The 24,977-nt window shown below is 41.1% G+C and overlaps 1 protein-coding gene across 2 annotated transcripts in view; it reads left to right on the forward strand.

The window, feature by feature from the left end:
* LOC146642693 (protein FAM184A-like) overlaps positions 1–24,977 on the forward strand; it is an 81,820-nt gene that overhangs the window by 12,775 nt on the left and 44,068 nt on the right. Inside the window, exons 2-10 of one of the 2 annotated variants that reach the window (XM_085398892.1) lie at positions 3,323–3,400; positions 4,783–4,917; positions 5,193–5,291; positions 8,693–8,899; positions 9,306–9,479; positions 11,580–11,741; positions 12,206–12,341; positions 13,824–14,005; positions 14,080–14,265. In XM_085398892.1, coding sequence (XP_085255018.1) covers positions 3,323–3,400; positions 4,783–4,917; positions 5,193–5,291; positions 8,693–8,899; positions 9,306–9,479; positions 11,580–11,741; positions 12,206–12,341; positions 13,824–14,005; positions 14,080–14,265 — 1,359 coding nt within the window. Of the gene's footprint in view, positions 1–3,322; positions 3,401–4,782; positions 4,918–5,192; positions 5,292–8,692; positions 8,900–9,305; positions 9,480–11,579; positions 11,751–12,205; positions 12,342–13,823; positions 14,006–14,079; positions 14,266–24,977 lie in introns of both variants that reach the window. The other variant, XM_085398893.1, reaches the window with a different exon arrangement.

The following is a 24,977-nucleotide window of genomic DNA, read 5'->3' on the forward strand; positions in this document are numbered from 1 at the left end:
AGCATTTATACCTGCACATCATCATGTGCAGTTACATTTTTAGGTAGCTTTAAGTCAGATTACGGCATATGTTATGGTAGAGGGTTTCAGAAAGGTATGCGGTCTAAGTTTAAGTATTTAAGTATAAATCCCCTGTTAGAGTAGCCATCCAGTTCACAGAGTGTCTTAAGAGCTGAGCAAGAACTGTCATCACCACAGTAGTTCGAGAAGAGTCTACAACAGAAGAAGAGCCTCTCTAGAGGGGCAGCTGAATGATATCGAGGGCTGCCACAACAGCGACCTGATACATCTGCTGATAGGAAAATAGAAGATGGGCTGGGGCTAGTTGGTTAGAAGTATCCATCCATCCATCCATCCATCATCCATCCATCTTCTTCTGCTTATCCTAATTCCATTTGTCAGCTGAGCAGTATCTTCCAAGCCTCCTTGAGTGGCCAATTATACTTTTCCCACAGTTAATACACCTGGGCAGCGCTCCCAAATAAAGTCTATGAGTAGGAAACACTGTCATCTATTTCATGGTGACACCAAACATTGAAAAGCTGCAAATCATTAAATCTGAAAAGCCGTAATCAGAGAGTGTTTGACAGCTTTGCTAAATGATTTATGTAGCTGAAAAGCTTTGTTGACTTTTCTTTTTCATCAGTAAATTCATCACTCATTAACAGTCCAAGTCAATAACACTATCTAATTACCAAGTAAGGTTTTATCAGTGGTTAATCACAGCAGAATTTCCTTTCCAGCTGGGTTACTTTGACACAATTGCTCCGTGAGAAATTATTTATGGAACTCAAGTCTCACTTTTATACCATAGATACAAATAGAGATGTTAGGTATCTTCATCCCTGCGAGATGGTGAGACAAAGAAGAAAGTGTAAGAGAGAAGGGAGAGAAGAGAGGAGGAGAGATAAAGAACAAAAAAGGGAGATGAAAGGATGGGAGCAAAGAGAGAGGAGGGAAAGAAGGAGATGAAAGCAGCAGGCACAGCAACGTCATTAAAATAATCATGTATAATTGAAGGAACAGTTCCACGGCAGACTTACTGCTGGGAATCAAGGCTCATTCTCAAAGAGAGTGGAGGGTTGAAATCCACCTTCCTCTCACTGATTTTGCTCCCAGCTTAAAAACATAAAATAACCAATGACAAAATTTCAGTTTAGCACCAATAAAAACATTCAGGCGGGATTGTTGTAAAGTGGAAAAACACAAATGAGCAGATGGTATGTCACTCTTTTAGAATACAGTTGTAAAGGATACCAGGCAGTGGTTAAAGGGAAGAGAAATCAATTCTTTTAATTTCATTTTATTTCAGATTAATTCAGATTCAAGGCTTTTTGTTTTATTTTGCAATTCCTCGGCTGCAAGTGTGGGTCCACCCCTTCGCACTATGGCGAGTCAACCATTTTGTAGTGCAGCTCAAAGTCTCAGCTGCAAATTGCATTTATATGGGCTCAAATTGTGGTCATAAATATTTTGTACCTGTAAATCAGTTTTGTATGTGTAAAAAAGATTTGTGTGTGGACTTAGCCAAAAAATACATGTGAAACTCTGCACTCAACTTTCAAGCTTCAAGTACGAATTTTGATCCTACTTTTCTTCCTTTCATCTGATTGGCCAATGTCATGTCAATCACAAATTTAACTATCCAATCAGAGAACAGATGGGTTTGGCTATTGGAGGGGTGCTTTATGGAGCTTCAGGTCCTTGAAGGGAATAAATGTCCTTTTACATGCCAGCCCAGCGTTTTCCTTCATCACCAGGAAGGAAAACAGTCTGTGGTGTCTCAGTTTGGTGATTTTTGTGTCACAGGTTTATGTGCTTAATACAGGGACCTCCAGAGCCTTTTCAACAGCGCTGCGGACCTCGGGGGGGGGGGGGGCAGTGTTGTGGAAATGACAATCTTCACCAGTACAATCAGACCACTACATTTGGCAACAAGTGTGCTTGTAGCTTAAAATACAATGAGGTACAATTATCCTATTTTACCTCAGACACGCAGCTAGATGTTGCTCCAGGTCAGTTGGCTCACTGAAATGATTTCTCTGCCTCCCACGTGGTCCCATGTCAACTTATTTTTTCTTCACGGTGCATTTTTGAGGATGCAACACATTCAGTGTACATACTTTAGACGGCAAGTTTGAAAAATCAAAATAATGCTGCTTTTAAAGGCACTAGGAGATCAAGTGTAATATAGAATATTAAACAGCTGTTATATTGAGTTGCTGTGATACAGTATGTATCACAGCAGTGGTTTTAGTATTTCTTGCTGAGTACAGGGAAGTTTAATAAAGTTGCAAATACCCTGCAGTGATGATTACTCAATTGTTGATCCCAGTGGTCTTTAAAACGTCAGCAGTGTTGCCCATAAAGGATAAATATCCCCCACCACTATACCTTTATGCCCACTTCTTGCTGTAGATTTGTATGTAACCTTTTCCTCTCACCTGTAAATGGAGCAAAAGGTGGACCCGTTCGTCTCGATGCCAGCGGGGCTGTAATTCAGCTGACCGTGACTGAATATTAGCTGCTCTCCCTGCAGGCTTCAATTTGCTGAAGCTTAAGCTTTTTTCTTTTTTTTGCATATCATTTACCTCCAGCACTTGTAAAACCTACTTATATTCCTGGTAGAGAGAGAGCAAGCATGACTGACGAGATGTTATTCACTTAGGCTTGTGCAATGTGCAGCAACCAGTAGAGGGCTTTCCTGTGACCACAGGAACGTCTGTGCTTACTGTGAAATGTTCACTTATCTCCTTTGCACCAAATTTATTATCGAACACCCGACCCCTCGCCCCCCCACCTCCCTTTGTGGGACTTTTGTTGTGTTTTGTGTGTAGCGTAGTCCTGGCTCAGTGTGTGACTGTCTTTAATCAGAACACGAAACATAATTCTCTCCTTTCCTGATGCTGTTGGTATTGATTTTGTTGCACTCTCGATGCAGAGCTGAGCTTAGTCTTCACTTCTATTGATCTGATATTGAAACAGTTAATAAGAGCTTTCTTTCCTGTCTTCTGGCTCAAGAGTTGGGAGTTCGCCTTGTAATTGGAAGGTTGCCGGTTCGAGCCCCGGCTTGGACAGTCTCGGTCGTTGTGTCCTTGGGCAAGACACTTCACCCGTTGCCTACTGGTGGTGGTCAGAGGGCCCGGTGGCGCCAGTGTCCGGTAGCCTCGCCTCTGTCAGTGCGCCCCAGGGTGGCTGTGGCTACAATGTAACTGCCATCACCAGTGTGTGAATGGGTGGATGACTGGTTGTGTAAAGCGCTATACAAATACAGGCCATTTACCATTTTCTTTCTGTGATCTAATTCTGCTCATTTCTCCAGGTAATTTATGCTCTCAACACCAAGAACGATGAGCACGAAGAAGAAATCGAGTCCCTGAAAGAAGCTCACGAGGACGAGGTACAGACACCGAACACCCTGTTATTATGTGGTGGAAAATACTCTGTGATTGATAAACAGCCGTGTGGTTTGTCACTTTTGTGGTGTCAAACTGCTGTGGGAATGAAAGTGTGTTTAAATGGTGTTATTTCATTTACATTATAAAAGTGTGGTGAAGCAGAATTCTCCTTAGTGAGGTTTCCCCATCTTCTGTTTGGTATTTTAGTCACTGGAGAGGAGAGGAGCAAATTCAGTGGCAAACTGCAGTTTTGTTATCAAGGCTAACCATGGTTTTGCTGTCTGCCGCCCTCCTGCAGCGAGCAGGTCAGCACTGCAGACAGGGTTTAATTTGACTGAGGGGTGATTAGGAAAGTTAAACTAAAGATGAACTTAAATCTTAAGAGCATCTGTTACCCACAGCTGTTTCCAGATGCAAAGTTCTGACTTCTCAGCTGATTAATTCGCTTAACAGCTAAATCACCATGGCAGGTACAGATGTTTCCAGTGGTTTGTGGTATAGCTTCCTAAGGGCTGATGATGCTCACTGTTAAACACTTGACTCCAAAAATCTCCCAGAGGTATTAATCTGGGTCAAATCTGTGAAGAAGTCATATTTTACACTCCCTGTTCCCTGATGTCTATAGAAACATCCACATTTATTGGGTTTCTTCGTAATGTGTTCAGCCGTAATGTGCCACAGGTATTGTGAAATTACGTGATTAATCACATCACCAGTACTTTTTATCCCAACCTCACATACAAGAACATAACAGAAGCACAGCACAGCAGAGTTCCCCCAGATTGTCCACTTAATTCAAAGGGTTCAGCTGATTCAGTGTAAGCGGTGTGGATGTTTACTACCAGCTGCCTTATGTTCTAAATGTTACGATTTTCTGAACTGGTTTCAAAGACACAGAACAAGTCTGGCACCAAATCAAAACCCATTATATTCAGTGGTGGGCAGAGTTTATTTGAGGACGTGAACTTGGCCTTTACAAAAGTGGTTTAAACCTACTTAATTTCACTGGTATTTCTTTTAGAGGGAAGCTCTTGTGCACTGTAGTCTGCAAGATTGTTAATTAAATGAGTGTTTCTTTCAAGTTAAATTTTTAAAGTGAGAGTTTTCTCCCCCTGCCAACATTTCTTGGAGTCCACGGTGTTGTGCTGGCACCTTTTTCTTATTTATTTTCACATATTTCTCCTCAGGTCTTATTTCCTGCTACTCTGGTTGTAAATTTATGATATTTTTCCACTTTGGAAAAGAACAAAAAAGTTTTAATCTTGCTCATAATCATCTTAATCGTAATTGCCTAAACCTGAGCTGAACTTTGTTTTAAATTCTGTTTTAAATTTAAGTTCTGTTCTGTTTTAAAGCACTGGCTGCTTTCTTTCCTCTTGCTCAGGTCCAACACATTGTGACAGAAACCAGAGACAAGATCATGCAGTACAAGACTAAAATGGCGGACGAGGTGGATCTGAGGCGGCGGCTTGCCAGTCTGGAGGAATCTGTAGAGCTCCACGAACACATGAAGAGACAGGTCATTCAGCGCTGCCGGGCACCACGTGGCTTCATTTAGTTTGGTTGTATCGAGCCAGGCTTTGCTTAGTTTGTGTATTGCTTCACATATTCCTACGTTGTCATCTTTAAGCAATAGTATGTTTTAATGTTGTAGCCTTTTAATATGGATTATTTAGGTGTAAAAAAACTGGATAGTATCAACTTAACATATAATACAGGAGTGGGTGTGTTATATTGCAGTTGTATGTTTCCATATTTGTCTTTATGTAACACTGTTGTGCTTGTTGTCTTCAGGCTCTAGCAGAGTTCGAGATGTACAGACAGAGGATGGAGGACTCGCAGCTGTGCACAGAGGCCCAGCACACGCAGAGGGTGGTTTCTATGAGCAGAGAGGTAAGGTTGGGCTCATAACAAAAGTAATACCTGATTGTTAACTTTCATGCATGAACCCAATTATGAAAGGTGTTGGGATGCTGTGTAAAATGTAAATGTAATCACACATACACATGCAGAACATGCAAAACTTAGTGAGAAGATGCTGACTGTATGTGATTCTTGTTGTCATTTTTTTTGCTTCATGATACTCCAAATGTTTCACATGCAAGGTCTTACCTGAAAAAGATTGGAGCATATGTTGCTCTAAATCTGTATATAACTTTCAGCATTGCTGGTGCCCTTCCAGATGTGCAAACTGCCAGTCCCCGAGGCACCTATCCACTTACACCTTAAGACATAAGAGAGTTTTGGCCTGAGTGCAAATAGTTCATTTCTCCTTGAGGATAAAGAATCCACTTTTTCAGATGTGAATTCTTCTGACCACAGAACAGTTTTGCAACTCGCCTCAGTCCACTTTAGACCGTTTGCTCAGAGGATCAGCACCCAGGGGACGATAGCGCTCCAGGATCATGTTAACATATGGCTTCTTCTTTGCATATAGAGCTTTAACCGGGTGGCACAGTGAACAGTGGGAGTGTTCCTGAGTCCATGCAGTGATTTCCATGACAGAATCACGTCTGCTTTTAATGCATGCTGCCCGAGGGCCTGATGATCGCGGGCATCCAGTATTGATTTTTGGACATTGGAGATTTCTCCAGATCCTTGGAATCTTGTGATGATGTCATGTACTGGATATAAAAATCCTTTTGCAGTTTCTCTTCTGTTTTCTATTTTGAACAAAAGATGAGTTTATTATATTTGCAAATCTTTTCCTTGTGTGTTTAATTACATATCACACAGCATCCCAATGTTTTTGTATTCGGGCTGTAATTGTAAAAATGTAAAGTGTGTTATGCTCTAAATGCACAACAGGAATGGTTTATTTGTGCTGAATGCAGATTAATCAATCAAACAAGACTGATACAAGCATTAGTGAGTAATACTACTTCACACCACAGACTTTATACCTTAATAGGTTATAACTGGCACATATGATAAAATTGATCAAATATGTTATATTATTGTTTAATTTATAAACTGAAAGACAACTTAAATTGACATCAATTAGATGTTGATGCAGGTAAAGGACGCTCGCTGTCATCAGGCTGTAACGACGGCATCAAAATAATTTAAAAATCTATAATAATGAAGCCCACCGAATTAATTCTGAAGGTGTGTGCTTCAGTCACGTCTTGATTGAAAATAGATTTTTTTTTATATCATTGTCCAAATACTTATGGCCCTAATTTAATATGCACTGTGTAATGCTACAGCCACATTTGGGAAAACAGCCGGTGGAGACTGTGGTGTGACCTGAAAAAGATGTATTGGAAAAATAATTATAACTTTTAAAACTGGGAGCCCGTTTGTGACCACTTGCAGTTAGCTGCCATCTTTAAAGCAACTTCAGTGCATCAAGACAGTCATAAAAGTCTGCAGTCAGTTTGCAATTAAATGGAGTCAAGTTGGCAATTATGTGTAATCTGTTTGTGATTGACTGAGACAAATCTGTTGGCATCTGTTTTAAATATTTTGCTGTCCAAACACACAGAAGTTCACATTAACTCCTTACATCCACAGTTCAGCCAGAATCTCACAGATCTGAAGCAGAAATTTCTCCACATATAGTAGCTGAGGGACATGGCACCCAGCTGAGTTTAGTCCCCGACTGCAGAGAGACGAGTTGCAGACAGGTTGCAGTCATCAGCATAGAAAGACATGCTGGCTGTCCTTATTTTTAAATTAGACAGCAATTATTTGCAAACCTTCATCATCTGAGAGTGATTGCAGTCAGTCTGAGTCAGACCGTGATTGTTTGGAGACAGGTTGCCTCCCACCAGGTAATCTGTGCAGACAGCGTGGAACACCCACAACCTCTGTGTCATTTAGCGCTACCAGTTTCACTATTTTAATTTAACATGTGGTACTAGCAGTCAGAAATGATGAGTTGGAGGGGATAGGTATGAACTCCTCTCTTAGATCAGAAAAATCAGATGCATGTCACGCATACTAGGAGACTGGATCTGTCTGTCGGTGTCTCTCTAGTGGTACAGTGTAGAAATAACAATTGAACAAAGGAAATACTGACAGTGTACATTACATACATAAGGCTATCTTTTACTGACAAAATATTATGTCTTACATACAGACAGATACACACACACACAGTTATGCTTGTAGAGTAGCAGCAACATGTTTTTAGTAATCCAGCATATGACACTAAAACAAGGGTGACACACCAGTCACATGGGCAGGAGCATCTGCCAGTGACACACGAGTGGTAAGCTGTTTACGAGCTGCACACAGCAGGGGGGATGTCATAATCGTTACTGGCATATGCTGATAATGAATACGAATTTAACTTTTAGTGCCACAAACGCGCTCTTCACTGCTGCACTCTTCTTTTGTACGCACCTCGCTCCCAAAATTAAAATTACACTCAGAATGAAGTGCTACTTGGCACGTTTGATTAGGAGAAGGCGGTAGATTGCTTATTTATACAGTAAGTGTTCACTTCATTATAAGGAAGTATGATTTCTACTTGTTATAGTCTGCTGTTACTTCAGTATTGCACAGATTATGTTATGCTACAATAAGATAGATAGAAGATAGAATAATCCTTTAATTGTCCCACAAGGGGAAATTTGTTGTAACAGCAGCCAGAAAGACACATATACAACAAACAGTACACAGAACAGAAACATACACAATTCTTCTTACATATTTACATTAAGGACAGTGGTTACTATAAACAGAGTGCTGTACAGTTATTCAATTAAAAAAATAGATATTAATCTAATATTGTTACATGTATCATGTCATCTGTCATGTCATACGATCATGTGACACAGTTTCATATGCACTGATGAATGTGGGCACAAAGGAACATCTCAGCCCTACTTAGATGTAAAGAGCTGGTGGGTAAATAAACTCAGCTCTTTATCTCTTACATTTGGATTGTTGTGTGTTATCTTTGGACTTTAAATGCTTTCACAGTGTCTGCTTCCAGCTTGAACAAAAAGATCTTTACCAGCACTAACAGTTCGCATTACATGACATATGACATCACATCACACGCTACATGTTTCTACATTTTCTTTTGAACTGTTTCAGATCTTGCGCTGCAAAGAACACTTTGCTCTGCTTAGAGGTGTACATAGAGAAGATTCAAGCTTTTATTTTGGTAATAACAAACAAGTGCTGAAAGGCTTAAGATGCTAGAACTGAATGTTTTGTGCCTCCCTCATTGTTACGGGAGGATTTTGAGGCGATGCTGCGATCAGTTAGCGTGACACCATTAGCGACTGGGCTAGCAGTAACACAAAAACAGAATAGAACATATTCCGTGGTTTCAATAGGTGGAGGAGATGCGTCGGGATTTTGAGGAGAAGCTGCGCTCGTTCAGCCAGGCTCAGGCACAGTTTGAGGCTGAGAAGCGGCGAGCGCTGGAGGAGCTGAGGACCACCCACCGCCAGGAGGTGGAGGAGCTCCTCAACAACCAGCGGAACCAAAGCGCCTCCTCCACAGAAGACCAGGAGAAGCTGGCTGAGCTTCATAGACAAGAGGTGGGCGGAGCTCGATTGAGCGAGGGAGATAGATGAGGTTTGGATCGGAGTGATGCATGTTGGGATTTTTGTAGAAAGTTGATAAAGCAAGTTTCTTTCGAGGGTAACTGCTGTTTTTTAAGGCTTATCAATGAAATGAAAGGATGTAGTGTGTTGTAGTGCAGTTAGCTTATGAGCACAATATAAACCCGGAGTGATAATAATTTGGCTATAGAGATTTGTTGCATGTCATTTTCTTATTTTTCTCCCATTTTTCTTTTCTCTCAACAATAAAAAGACTTAAAACTAACTTAAGACTAAACATAATGTGGTTTAGGGGCTTGATCTATTCAAGACTTGTTGTTTTTAAAAAAGGATTTTGGAATGTGTCTTGACAAGCTCTCTGTTTATCCATCTCTTGGCGTAGGTGGAGGCATTGATGGAGAGGGTGGAGGAGCTAACAAAGGATAAGGTCCGCCTGGTGGAGGAGTATGAGGCCAAGCTGGCCAAGGCTCAGGAGTATTATGAGAGAGAGCTGGAGGCCATGAGGAGAACACACCAGCTCACCACTGAGAACCTGCTGGCCTGGAAGAGGACGGAGGTAAAAGCTTATTCCTCTCCTTTTTATGACAGAGAAGAAGAAAAGCAGAAACCACATTTTAAGTACTAAACTCAGGCATTTAATTTGTTTTCATTTGTTAGGAGTACTGTACCGCTTTATTAAACAGAGTCCGAAACATGGTGTTCTGTATCAGGCCTGTAGCTGTTTATGTTCCTGAGAGAGACACAGTGCTCTCTTTATTAACAGGTGTTGTGTGTCTTAAGACAATTATTCCGTTGCAGTACAGCTACAGGCAATAAAATGTGTTGAAACAAACAGGCTTGTATAAAATTCTTGAAAAAAGTCAAGAAATTGGTCTAGAATAAAGCCGTCAAATAGTGCCGAGGGCTTTATTTCTCTCAATTTTAGTAGGTAGAAGCCCTTTATTGAAACAGTTTTATATTAGATGTGAGACCTTTTCTAATTCCCTCTGTTTGTTAAGTATAATATGTTGCATTAGTACAGTTTCCGCTGCAGGAACAGCTTCATTTTTGGGTCTGTTAATACAAAATCAGCACCTCCTGAATGCATTTCTCGTCATTGCTTAATATGATTTTAATTGTAAATACCATATGTAAGAACAGGCAGATGGTGTTAAAGTTAATAAATCAAACATAAGAGCAGCTGTTGAAAACAGCAGGGTGATATTGTTGTCTTGTAGATGTACTTTTGTGATTAGCTCACTCGCACACTTACACGACCGACGCCATGATGGTGTTTTTGTTTTGATTTTTTTTCTTGCTCATTATTTGGTACATATTCGCTGCTATTTTTCTCAAGCTGCGTAGAGCAGTCTCTCCCAACTTTTGGAGCCAGCGCGTATATATTATTATATTTCACATTAGAAAAATCACACGGCACACCACCAAACTAAAATGCAGTTTTCCCCGCACACCGGGTATAGCAATCGGCTCGGTTTGTCCTCAGTGTACCTTTTTTGCTTTCTTGTGACCACTACTCACGCTAGGGCCTTCATCTGGGTTGAAATGTTCCCCGGGACCCAGGTCAGATTGACTACTTTTTCTTGTCAAATATTTATCTATTTCTAATACACGCTGCGTTGTCTCACTCACAGCATGGCTATATAATTTCTTCTTCATCTTCTGTTTTACTGGACGTTGGCAACCCATTTAATTGGGGCAAAACGTTGTACTGCACTCTAGTGGAAGAGAATGTAATTGTTCTGCCTGTTTCCCATGCCGGTACCGGTCCGTGGCCCAGTGGTTGGGGACCGCTCGCTTAGAGTACTAATCAGGTGAAACCAGATAATTTTCCACAGCACACCTGATCATTTCTCACTATGACACCTTGGCACAGTTGTTGGGAAACACTGACCTAGAGAAAATGACCTCTGAATAACTTTTGTTAATTTAGGGAAGCACAGTATGCCTTTGTGAACACACACAAACTCACCATTAAAGGATTACCTAACATTAAGAATCTAAAAGCAGCATTAGTTGGTTGGTTTACTCACTTCAAACACAATGCTGATAGTTTACATACATTTTTCATGGGAATGTGTTTTTGAATGTGTTATTGTTAGCAAACAGTTCCCCGTTTTTGCCTTTAGTAGATCTACGTTCATTAGAAGTCATGTTTCTGTTTGATTACCAAACACGTTTAAGCTTACATGACTCCAGTGTGTTGATGTGAGTATGTCTTTGCGAGCTTACTTGCCAACTTTGTGTTTGCTGTTGGGCAGGTGGGTTGGGTTTATTCATGGTTTATTGCTCCCTGCTGCTGCTTGAAACGAGGTTAATTAAAGCCCTGAAAGCCAAAACTGTATTTGAAAAGAAGCCTGAGGTAATTACTCACACCTTTTACGTTACATACAGGCGTTTGATCTACTGTTTATATTAAAATATGGATTAATTAGTCCAGCTTTTATTGCGTCTTTGTCAGTGGTGGTGGACTTGCGTGTTATTGATACATGAGTAGCAGTTTTTGAGACACCGCCTTAAAGAAAGCCTCATTTATCTCAATGCACCTCTCAAGGTTGCTTGTGTCGTCTCCTTTTAACTCACACAGGCAGGTGTTGCTGGCTATAAGCGTTGTGTTCTTGTGTCAGAGTGACTAATTTAATTCTGTGTCCTCGTGAAGGTCGAGCTTCGTAAGGAGTTCCAGGCGCAGGAAGTGGCATTGCAGCGTTCACTGTCCAAGCTGAGGAGTGAGCTTCAGAAAGCTCAGGAGGAAGCCAGAGAGAACCGCGACAAGACCAACAGACTGCAGACGTCACTGGCCAACGCAGAGGGAACCATCAAGGTGTGTGGGGTACGAGTGGCTGAACACCATGTTTTATTGTCAAATCAAATGAATAAGACAAAACAATGAAAACCCTCTGGTCCAGATTCCCTTGATGTTTTTGTAATGACAGAAAAATAATGTAGCAGTATGTACTAATGCCGCTACTGCTGGTTTTATCATTCATCTGTTTGCAGGATTTCCCAAAATAGTACAAATAATATGAAGAGTTTTTCTTTGCTTCAGTTTTAAGTACAAAGTGGGATAAATTGAATGGAAAATGTTTTCTGGAAACAGAAAGCCGCGGGGTGGAGAGTGTTTTTAAGAATCTTAAGGTGGTGGGAAATGTAGTGTGCACTGATGGTCCTGCAGGCAGATCTGTTTGGAAGTAGCTGGAGAGTCTGAGCTGAGGTTTTAAAATGCCAAACGTTGTATTGTTGTAACATAGCTGAGCGTGCGTGTGTGTGTTTCTGTGCGTGCTGCAGAACCTTCACAAGCAGCTGGAAGAGGCAATCCAGGACGGAGAGATCTGGGTGATGCAGCTAAAGGACACCGAGTATGAACTAGAGAGCAGCAGGGAACGAGTTCAGCAGCAGGCTACTGAAATCCTGCACAAAGCCAGTAAGATTTGACTGCTGGCGTTCACCACTGTGCAGTGCAGTGCTGTGTGCAGATGTTTCACACATCCATTAAAGAGGAAGTCTGCTATTTGTCATCCTTATTCTCACGATTGTGTTTCATGTTCCCCAATTTGCAAAAGAAATCCTCACACACTGCTGCAAACGAAAGCGATGTTTCACAACGTGTTTTATAATTGATCGTCGCTTGCAAATTTCAGCTAAATTTGCGAGTCCAGCAGAGCTCCTCATGCTTAAATAACCGATGTTGTAAATCTCGGCTTGTATGTTTAAAATTTGATGAGGTATTTCCATTTATTCTAATTGGTCCATTCGTGGCTACGTGTGGCTTTTAGCCTTTTCGTAGACCTCTGTAACCCGTGCAATAAAGTTTGCTAATGACATGATTTAAATTCAGCAGTCAAAACGTGTCTGCGTAGAAACAAATGCATTATAATTTGTTGTAATTTTATCAAAACCGTTGGAGTAAAACAACATTCAAAATCCTCAGACACACTGAAAAACTCTGCTGTTAACTGGACTCAAATTCATGTAAAGATTTTTCTTTTAGTTTGAACAACATTCATAGCCGTTCAGCTGTAGATTTACGAGTTTACATGGTGCACCTGAATGCACCACGAATAGAATATGTTGACTGATTTACAAAGCGGTTTAGACACCCAATTGATTAAAGTGTAGTTGGCAATATGACTGCAGGGAGTTTGTGTGCAGCTTTAGCAGTCACGGTCAACGCCTGTTTGTGAGGATATCACGCAGAGAGTGCGACAGCGGGGTGCCGGGCTCCAAAAATAGAACAAACCATTTCGTGGAGGGCAAAGTTTTATTTTGTCCAGCTGCCACAAACGAATGGTTGAAACACAGTTTTTTGCACCTTGAGGAAATGTATGTGCATGGATAATTTTTTTTCCCTCCAGCATCGGTGCAGCGGAGCATTTTTGTATTATGAAGGGAAAAACAGCTCATGTCTCGTAAGGTCCAGGTTGGTTAGTGATACAGGGCTCAAGCCAAGGGGTGTCTGCGTGTCATGGTGCCTGTGCTCACGCCTTATACTGTGTGATCTCTACAGAAGCGTCTATAGAAACTTTAAAGCTCTCCTATGATTACTAGATTGAAATTGAGCTTTTATGTCATAAATAGTCTGAATAAACTCATCCCACATCTTTTCCTTTGACTGCTTTTCTTTTTAGAACATCTGCTTTCCCTCTGGCTGCTCAGCTAACCACACTGTTGCACCACACTGTTTTTCTTGTTTGTTATTTAAAGTTTTTCCCACCAAGTTTTACAAGCAGCTGATATTTTAAATTAGCAGACTGCCGACTTCCTGTTTAATAACTCTGCTGCAGAGGCCACTTCTTCGTTCAAACAGCAATAACAATAACAAACATCTAGTTTAAACGTTAGCTCAGATTCCTGATTGTAGAGCCTCTTTAACACACACACATGATTTCAATTTGACTGCTTTCAGGTCAGATCGGCTCCTTGCAGGCAACCCAGATGGCCCACGAGGCGACCATCAGGAACTTGGACCAGGAGCAGAGCCGCCTCAAGGAGAAGATCAGCAGGCTGGAGGAGGAGAGGGAGGTTCTGCTCAGCCAGAGCCAGACCGCCAACGACCAGCACAAACAACAAGTGCTCAAACTGGAACAGGTACTTTTTTTTATCCTTTCTTTGTCTGTCACAAAAAGCCTTTTTACTTCCTCTAATCTGCCTCTTGTCCTCAGTCTCTGCGCGAGGAACACCAGGGCTATGAGAAGGAGCTCTCCAGGTTGAGAGCGCACTATGAGGAGGAGACACTTCGCTTCAAGGAGGCGCAGGTCAGAGCATTGGAGGAGCTCGAGGAGAAACACCAGGTGATGAGAGAGGAAGCCCAGCAAGAGAAAGAGGAGGAGAAGAAACTCCTCATCACGGTGAGTCCAGTGTGAAGGTTCGGTGTTGATGTTGAATCTGACGAATGGAAACTTTTTGGTCCAAAAAACTGTCCTAAAATCCTTCACAAGGTTTTCTTCATTATTTTCAAGGATATCAAACACTAAATATGATACAAAAAAGTAAAATATGAGGAGCAAAGTCATCATTTCAACACAGACAGTGTGACAGACAGATGGTATTGTTGCACATGTAAGATGCACACGAGCACAGTCGCAGAAACGTAGCCATGACACAGTAGGTCTGTTTGTACTTCATGATCTTAATTTTTATTAATTGCATTTGTTTGTGGTGTCCTCATTTGGTCATAACATGTTTGGTCAAAGTCTTCACATATTTTTAAAAGCTGAAAACAACATTTCCAACATCCTGATTTTCTCTGCCTCTGGATATAAGAAATTAGGTTCAAGGAACATTTCACCATCAAATTCTGAGTTCACTGCTACTAATAAATTTAAACACTTTGGTAATAATAATGTTGAGAAGAGCCTCTGCAAATGTTAAATGAAAGACATTAATTCTCTGTAGCTCTGAGCTGAACATTACCCGCACCATCATTTTGAAAAGTTGTAAGAGTTGAGGAGGGTATGTGGATGTTTGAGGCGGGAGTACCTCAGCGGTCCTCGGGGCATAGGAAAAATACAGAGTAACACAGAACCTTAAACCATCTGTCACAGAAGTGGACGACTTTTCTCATCCACAACCCGCTGAGTCAGACATCGCTGTGGTGGAGGACCGTGATTGGTCCTGAGCTGTGTCATCAGTTAGCTAAGCCTATAAACTGTAACCCATTGGTTAGCAGCGTCCCGTTGAGACGCCTCGAGCCGTTTCGTCTTGGTGTTTTGAAACCGTTAGTGGAGGTCGGATCCATCACACCCCGATGGTGGGCATACCCAGCTTTACGGTCCTTTCCTCTCCAATGAAGACGGTTAATTACAAAATAAAAATCTTAAATTGAACTCTGCCACACTTTAAACTAGTGACTGAGACTATAAAGTCACCAGGAAGGGTTTGGGTTTTTTTTTCTGCAGCCTTCTTGTTACTATCAGAAGTCTTCACCTGGACGGGATGCAAGAAGGAACAGAGGTTTAAGGCACTTCACATTAGCTTTACAATTCAGAAGTTATGTCCATCATTTATAGAGTGAATGCTCCAGCTCCAGTAACGGCGGAAGCCATGGCTCACTCATTCTTGTCTCCCTCTCGCTATTGAGGGAGTATCCTGCCATCTGCAGTCTGATAAGTCAGAGCTACACGAGGGTCTGGAGAGTGTCATGCGGCGGTGCGTCTATTCCCCTTCAATCACTTTCAACCAAATTGAAAAGCCTTAAGTAGAGGGTTTTTTTTAAAGAAAATTAACACTCGTATGAATGAAGATTATGTTTCATAGACTCCAAGTAAAGGGCACAGGCTGGAGGCGGTGGGTTGGCCATTTCTGATTAGATGGTATTAAAATCTAATGCCATCTAATCATTTCTCTGTCTTTGTGTATTTTTAATCAGTTTTGATCAGACTGACTCTGTTACGTCTTTACTCTGCTGGCTGCATTTCTTTGTGTTGGCACATGACTGAGAATTTACATTTACATACTGCTGTCTTTGGCCAAACACACTGTCAGTGTCACTGCAAGGAAATCACAAACTCAGCAAGTGTTGGTCACTTGGATTATTTTAAGATATTCAAACTAAAGGAAGATTGTTTGTTTTGACTTTTTGCTGTGTAACCATCTTGATCATCATTCTTTATAAAACGATAAAGCATGAAAGAAGCCATAAAGATGTTTTCGGGGGGGGGGATAAAAACAGTAATTGGAACACAAACAGCCGAAGGTTTCTCTCAGGGTTTATGTCTCTCACTTTTTTCACGGAAGCATTTGCAATTAATTTCCCTCAGAGCAAATGGCTTTAGTCATTAAAAAAATATGTATCTCTAAAAGAAACGCGCAGCCCCCCTCAACATTTAATTAGGTCAACATTAAGACTAAAGACATGAAGCGCTGCATCTCTCTGTGCCTGTGTTTTCTCCTCTGCGTCTTTCAGTCTGTCGCCCGCTCTCTTTCTTTCTTCTTCAGCTTTTCTTTTTTTCACTCCTGATTTGCTCTCCTCTCTTTGACTTCAAAGGGGAGGGGTTACGTGAGGAGAATATGAACGGCCTTATTGCCAAAGAAGCAACGACAACTGATGAGATTACCCAGGTTAAATTAATTTAACCTGATCCATTTAATATAACAGCAACAACAAGACTGCTGGGCAGACTCATCTCTTTCTTACTTGTCTCACTTATTCTGGATAGCTAAATAAGCAAAAACAGGCCTTTTTACAATACAATACAATACAGTTTTATTTATATAGCACATTTAAAAACCCAAAGGCACACCAAAGTGCTTCACAGTAATATGGAGAATCAACATAAGTCAATAACAGGGTACAGATCGGGCACTAGCACAGACAGGATAGAGGCACTAACAGACCAGGAGAGTTAGATAAATACAAAATCCACTAAGAAGACAAAAACAGCAGTAAAATTAGTAATAAAATAATAAATTTAATAAAAGATTTAAAGATTTAAAAGTTTAAAATTTAAAAGGGTATTAACTGGTCAGGAAAGCCAAGTCCAATAGATATGCTTTCAATCTTGATTTAAAGGATTGGATAGAGTCCAAGGCTCGAATAGAAGCAGAGAGGCTGCTCCAAAGGTTGGGTGCAGCTGAAGGCACGATCGCCTCTGGTCTTCAGTCCAAACTTAGGTTGGGCCAGGAGTAATTGACCTGATGATCTTAATGCACGACAAGTGTGTACAGATTGAGGAGGTCAGTGAGGTAGCTGGGTGCAATGTTATTCAGGATTTTAAAAGTGAGTAGCAAGATTTTAAACTCAATGCGATATTTGATTGGTAACCAGTGCAGATCAACAAGAGCCGGAGTAATAGGGTCAAATTTTCTAGCTCCAGTAAGAAGGTGAGCCGCAGCATTCTGAAGGAGCTGCAGTCTTCGAAGAGAGAAGGCCTGGAGACCACAGTAGAGAGAATTACAATAATCTAACCTGGAGGTCACAAAAGCGTGGATACGTTTTTCCAGGTCCCCGTGTGGTATATAATGCTTAGCTTTAGAAATCTGGCGCACTTGGAAAAAAAAACAGATTTAACTACAGATGACACTTGCTTATCGAGCTTAAAGGAGCTATCCAAATAGACACCCAGGTTACGCATAGAATCAGAGAGAGAGTTAGCTAGGGGCCCCAGCAGGGCAACAAGCTGGTCTCTCAAGGAATATGGCTGTCGAACACCAGAACTTCAGTTTTTTTCTCATTTAAAACGAGAGAATTATCTGACAGCCAATCTTTAACCTCGCTCAGGCAATCGTACAGGGAGTTCAGTGATGCTGACAAATCATCAGTCAGTTGACAATAGATTTGAATGTCATCAGCGTAAAAGTGATAAGAAATATTGTATTTTTCAAATATGGAGCCCAAGGGTAGCATATACAAAGAGAATAATAAAGGGCCCAATACAGACCCCTGGGGAACACCACAACAGAGAGGGGCAACAGAGGAAGAGTATCCTCCCATCACAACAGAGAAGGATCTATCAGTGAGGTAAGAATTAAACCAGTTAAGGGCAGAACCCTTGATGCCTACAACATGCTCTAGCCTCCTCAAGAGAATATTATGATCAACCATGTCAAAGGCTGAAGACAGATCCAATAAAACTAAAACGGCAGCAAAGAGTCAGCAAATACAAGAAGATCATTATAGACTCTTAGCAGGGCCGTTTCAGTGCTATGGTGTGGCTTAAAGCCAGACTGGTATTTGTCAGTAATATTATTTGGGGCGACCGTGGCTCAGGGGGTTGGGAAGCGTATCTGTAACCGGAAGGTCGCCGGTTTGATCCCTGGGCTCTCTGTCCTGGTCGTTGTGTCCTTGGGCAAGACACTTTACCCTACCGCCTACTGGTGTTGCCCAGAGGGGCCGATGGCAGCCTCGCTTCTGTCAGTCTGCCCCAGGGCAGCTGTGGCTACAACCGTAGCTTGCCTCCACCAGTGAGTGAATGAATAGTGGCATTGTAAAGCACTTTGGGTGCCTTGAAAAGCGCTATATAAATCCAATCCCTTATTATTTGCAACTAAGTAAGCCTGTATTTGGAGAAAGATGGCTTTTTCTAAAATTTTTGAAAAAAACTGAAGTTTTGAGATTGGCCTATAATTGGCAGGGTCTTTCTGATCAAAATTGCTTTTTTTAAGAACGGGGTGCACTACCGCATGTTTTAAAGCAGTCGGGACACAGCCCACTACCAATGATAAATTCATTAAAAATAAGATGCAAGGCCCAATTTCCTCAAAACTTTCTTGATAATTCGGGATGGAAGGATATCGTGCACAGAATTTGAGTTTCTCAATTGTTCAATTATTCCCTTAAGAGTGGGGAGTGATAACACCTCAAAGTGAGAAAAGGTGGACATGCATCCTAAAACTCTTGTGCTGAACAGGATTCAGCACAAGAGAGTGAGAGTGTGAAGCCTTCAGTAATAAAACTTTTCCACTAAAATGATTAAGAAATTGCTCACAGAGAGCCTGAGAGGCTGAGCTCGAAGAGTCTGGACAGGGATTTATCACCGAATTAAAAATTTTGAATAACATTCGGGGGTTGTGGCTATTAGTCTCAATAATGTCTGATAGGAAAGCTGCTTTTACTGAGTTCTGGTAGAGAAAGCGGCTCCTACAAAGAATGTCATAGGATATCTGAAGCCTGTCTTTTTTCCACCTCCTTTCAGATTGACGGCAGACACGACATAAAGCTCGTATAGTGTCATTTAGCCATGGTTGATGAGAAGTTCTGGGACGTTTCATCTTTATAGGGGCCACAGTATCTAAGATGGAACAACAGGTGGATAGCATAGCTTTGGCAAAATCATCAACCAAGGGAGGTGTGTAACAGTTAGTATCAGTGAAGTCTGGATCAAAAAAGGCAAAGTTTAAAAAGGCCGTAATGAAGTTAGCCACAGTCTCAGAGTTAATGATACGTACAGGGCGATGACAGCCTTTAGAATTTAAATCAATTGCACATAGCTCAACATCAAACATGACCAAAAAATGGTCAGAAATACCAGCATTATCAACGTCCATAGTACAAATATCCAAAGCATATGAGAGGACCAAATCCAAGGTATGGCCTTTAAGATGAGTTGGTTCCCTGACCCACTGTGTAAGGTTAAAACAGTCAATTAGGGCATGAAAATCCTTGGCTAGGGGGTCATCAGCACAACAAATATGTATGTTAAAATCTCCAGTAATAAGGGCTTGGTCATAACTTAATAAAAATGACCCCAAGAAGTCAGCAAATTCACAAATAAAAGACCTATTATATTTAGGTGGTCGATAAATCACAGCACATAGAATCGTTGGGGGTCCGGCAAGCTCCAATAGTTGAACCTCAAAACTAGAATAGGTAGGAGAGGGCAGTTGCCGAACTTTTTTAAAAACAGAGGCCACGCCTCCACCTCTTCCCGAGGGTCTCGGTGAACTGAAGAACACACAGTCCGGAGGTAGTAGCTCTGAAAAGGAAGAGGACTCACCAGGACGAATCCAAGTTTCAGTCAATAACAGAGCATCAAGCTGAGAGGTGAGGAAGAGGTCATTTAAGATGAAGGTTTTATTTACCAGTGATCTTGCGTTTAATAAAGCCATCCGAGAGATCGGCATCTTATTTCTGCTGGAAGAACGTCTTAGCTGGCTTAAATGCCTGTGCCGTACACCATCGCTGGGGGACCCAATCCAAACACGAACAGGCAGAGAGACTACCGGAGAAACCGGACAGGCTGTTTACCGACCGGACAGATCCAGCGATGGCTGAGCAGCCTGAAGGACAATGGACAATGGATCCCGAGCGGATGGAAGTCGTATAATCCCCGCGGTGGTGAGGGAATTAGCTGCAGCTGATGTTTTAAGGTAAGCCTTAAAGCGAACCCGAAACCCACTCCGTTTGCCCCGCTTCCTGTAACGCTTCTTAGGTGGGGGGCAGAGAGAGGAACCGTATGAACCAGTGGAGAGATGATACGTGGAAAGGAAGCAGCTCCCAAATTCCAGCCTTGATCCAACCCAGCACAGGGGGGAAAATGAAGATTTAACAGAGTATCCCGGTCATAGGTGATTAATGCATAACCATCTGGGGGGCATAGTGCCAGAAAGATAGCAAATAATAAACAAATATCAAGGAAAAGAGCTGAACAACAGAGACGACGATGGCCTGCCGTACACGCTGGCGCCATCTTACTCTCTGTAGGTATGAACTTATTTTCAACTACAGGGAATAGCTGTCTAATCAATGGGCACAGACACTCGTATTCCCCATGTTCAGTAATAATAATATATACTTTATTGATCCCTGTGGGGAAATTCCTCTCCGCATTTAACCCGTTCACTCAGTGGGCAGCCATTGGGCGCCCGGGGAGCAGTGTGTAGGGATGGTGCTTTGCTCAGAGGTACCTCGGGGGAGCCAGTCAGTGGATTTGAGCTCTCGACCTTCCGATCATGGGGCCACTACTCTACCTACTGAGCTATCCCTGCCCCATCAAGGTAACTCTTAGAATTTCCACCTTTTAGTTATAGCCAAATTAACATCTTTTCAATTCTTTGTGTTTAGCAATAGGTGGGCTTGTGTTTGTTTTTCTCTTTGTTTTTTTCTTTTTTTGTGAGCTCACATCTAAAATTGCTGATCTCCTGTTCTGTGCTAAAGGACAACTGTGGGCAAAGTCCTGTCCAAACCTTGTCTGGGGTTAATCTTACATTTCTAGTATGTTAGCTTGTTGATGCTGAACCTCGGAGAGTGCTGGCAGCGCCGTGGACCAGGTTGCTGCGGCACAGTGTGAAAGTTGTGAAAATCCACCCACACCTTTAGTCACAGGCCTGCTCGTCACATGAGCACAAAATCTAGGATTTCTTGTCAGTTTTTATTCATTGATTTTGATCTCCTGATGATGTACTCGTTCAGCTTCTTTCCAACTAATCATTTGATAAAACGAGTTCAGGATCAGGAAAATGCAGAAGGTCAGTGTTTTTAAAATCACAATAATCTAATTACTTCATAGTGATTTTACTTATTTAAATTTCCTTTAGGGCTAAAAGAAATAATATAGAAAAGTCAAATCAATTAAGAAACCAATTTCAAAGGATATTATCCTATAGATTAAGGATAATAGGATTAAGACCCATAACATTTTAAAGGTTCAACTTTTTAAATGATTTATTTCTGTCTGTGTAAAATTATATAAGCCTATAAGAATTAAGAATTTTGCCTATATTAAAAAATATTATTATAAATTGGTTCTGACACACTATTTCAGATTTCTGCCATCTGGTTATTCTTACACACACACGTATAATATCAGTATCTTCTTTAATATCTGTAACAAATTTCTTTGTTTTAAGCCTCACGTGAGTCATAAGGCGATAAAAGTCACATTAATGATCTGCTTTGACAAAATCTTTTGATCACGCTATTACACTAACTAGCAGATGCCTACGCTGCAGTAATGTTTAGTCTATTGTTATGTGGTTGCTAGGCAACATGACAACGTCTCATAAAATATCACAGATAATCAAAGTTTTGCAGATATGAAGTAGACGTTATTGTGATAACACTGTAAGGTGTTCGAGGTGGAAAAATGTTCAAAGCAAGTCATTTTTGCCCGCTACCCCTAGCAAGGTGGTTGCTAGGCAACATGATGATATCAAAATGTGTGACAGAGATATATAGATGTACCCCTGTACGAAGCTTAGATGATTGTGTAGGAGGAGTCTGTGGACAGACAGACAGAGAGAGGTGTGGCTCAACTGTGGTGGCTCGATCAGACTGAAAATCTGATTTTTCACTTGTTTTGTGTCTTTTAAAATATTGTTAAAAAATTCGAATTGAGAAATAATGAATGAATATTGATTATTTTTTATATGTAAGAAAAACACATGAGTATCAAATTGACTAAAGTTCCTGATTATCCTGAATGTCCAGTAACCTCTAACCTTTCCATCAAACTGTGTCAGGAAGGATAAACTTATATTGAGCAGTATAGTATGACCAAGACATGCCTTACAGCTGCAGCTGGTCCATGGGTGCTGCACGCTGCCTGCCCACTACTCCCAATGCTTAAGATGGGTTAAATGCAAATCACTCTATGGGGCTCGGTAAAGGCTGCACTGCTCTCTTATCTTATTATCCTATAGGCCAGTATGACTGTTTTGCTCTGAAAAGGCAAAAAGTGAGCAGAATAGTAGGTCCTATTGTTCTCTCTTGTTTATATCTGTTGCAGCACATTACACCCCCTTTATTCACGCTCACATGGCTCCAGCTGCATTTAGAGCTGAAGTTCAGCAAAGGACAGCGTACATACTGGAGTTTGCTTCCATCCAATTAAAATGAATTAGCTAAGAGGCATGAAGGCAGTGTAATATATGACTGGCACAGAGTAACACAAAACACTTTGTCTCAAAAGTCATTCCTTTAATATTAAAGCCTGCCGTCCAAAATGAAGACGTATCTTGTTGGTCTGAAACGATTAGACGCTGCATTTTAAATCACTTTGCGCTCGGTGTTTTCTCTCTTCCGTCTCGTCCCATATTTCTCCTCTTTCATAATGTTGCTCTCTCTCTTTTTTCCTTTCTTTTCGCCCCTCGTGAGCTCACACTTCGGATGCTGTTTGAAGCTGACTGCTAATTGGTTGATTTTCATTGACATTAAATCCTGCCTCTAAGCCAAGTGAGAGTCATGCATGAGCGTGTGGGCGTGTGTTTATAGATTCCCTGAAAGACAGAGCGACGGAGAGAATGGATGGAGGGGTTGATGAAAAAGGGAAATATTATGTAAGTCGAAGCTGCGTTTAGATTAATGCCTGCTTTTGTTTGGGCTGAAATGAAAAAGGGGATGCAGGACGAGAGACGGTGAGACAAAGATGCAGACAGAAAAGAAAGAGACAGAAGTGGTCATTTAGAAGAAGAAGAAGAAAAAGGCGATTTATTCTAAAACGTCTTCATCTTTGTACTTGTTAGTTTTACGACTGTCAGCGGATATTAACGAGTTCTTCAACCGAAGCAATAAAGCGACTAACTCTACAAATTGCTTGTGCTGTATTAATTCATAATTCACCACGGTCTACTTAAGGCCAGATGAGACAGCAGTAGAATAAAGACTTTTCATTGGTGTTTCTAATGTCCCTGCACTGCTGCACATGCAGATTCATTCCTCTGATGGGTTTGTTTGCAGGTGAACGCAGCTTCTCTCAGTTTAAAGAGGACAGTCAAAAATGAAAGTGTCCATAATGAAGTGATAGGCTTTTGGCATTGATGCAGCTTTCTACTCAGTGTCAGCAGCGTGTTGTCTTTTAAATATGGCAGCAGCTGAAGCTTACGAAAGCGGCCAACTGTCACTTTCGGCATTGTTTACTGTGCTGATTGTTTTCTAGATCGGGGATGTCAAAGTCATTCATCGAGGTCCACATAGAGCCTGTTTTGAGCTTAAGTGGGTCAGACAGGTGGAAATCCCCTCTCTGTCACTTTGAAGATGTTTAACTACACATTTAATCCCTGAGATATCTCATTATAAGAAGGAGAAGTGCAGTTTCAACAGCTTGTCTCAGTTTTTCTAATAAAGAAATGCTGCTGTAGTTAGAGAATTCTGTCTATCAGTAAAGACAGATCTTGTAAGAAATAGGGCTGGGCCATATCATACCGTTCACGGTAATACCGGTATAATGTTGGGCAACGACAAGAAAATGAAATATCGCGATAGAATATGGGTAAAACGTACATGCGCAGTGCCTTTGTTTACATACATACATGGCGGCAACGCAGAATGAGAAGGGCGAAAGCGGATCGTTAAATGAAACGGATGAACCAGAATTGGTTTGTGAAAATGCTGCAACTTCAGTGGTGTTGAACTGGTTTGGCTTTCGTCCGTCAGATACACAACAAAGCACTATTTTTGGTGGCGCATGCTAGCGGGCCGTCGTTATTACCGTGTTGTTTGGAAAATACGGCACACTTAAAATCAATCCTTTGATTTTTCTGAAAATCAACAGTGCCCCTTATAATCCTGTCTGCCTTATGTTTAAATTCTGGTTGTGTTTACTGACCTCGAAACGATTTTATGTACACGGCGCTCGAAAATCTGTCAAATGTTTCAGTACGACTTTGCTGAGCTACGAAGCCGCACCGCTTGATGGATTGTTGGAGCATTACGGCTATCGTAGTCAGGAGCCTCGCGTAGTGATACGTACTGTGCTTCAACATAATATTACCGTATTGTGTGTTTGTTTAACCTCTTTTAAAGTTTTGTGGTTATGCTGAGGATATGTCGGCCAATTTCCACTGGAAATGCCTTTTGGTCAAACTGTCAGCAAGGAATTTGCACTGTTAAATTTTTATATAACTTTAATGCACATAAAAAAACAGCTGCTTGTTTAAGTGAAAATACATTGATTTTTTTTTGCACTAATAAACTTGTGGAGTTGTAAAGTTTTATTTATTCATTTATTTATTTATTTGACTCTACATTGTAAAAAAATAAAAAATAAAAAAACACATTTTTATAGCCGATATTTAAAAAAACAGGAGCTTTTTTCTATTACGTCATTACTTTAGTGTCGTATGATGGCTCTAGCGGTGGTCTTTATCAGCAGGAAAAGCTGTAAAATTTATGAAAATGTAATTA

Source organism: Rhamphochromis longiceps, linkage group LG23 (genome assembly GCF_057381845.1).
Source record: "Rhamphochromis longiceps isolate RC_006_pf linkage group LG23, R_longiceps_female_GT1.1, whole genome shotgun sequence".
In the NCBI taxonomy this organism is placed as follows: Eukaryota; Metazoa; Chordata; class Actinopteri; order Cichliformes; family Cichlidae; genus Rhamphochromis; species Rhamphochromis longiceps.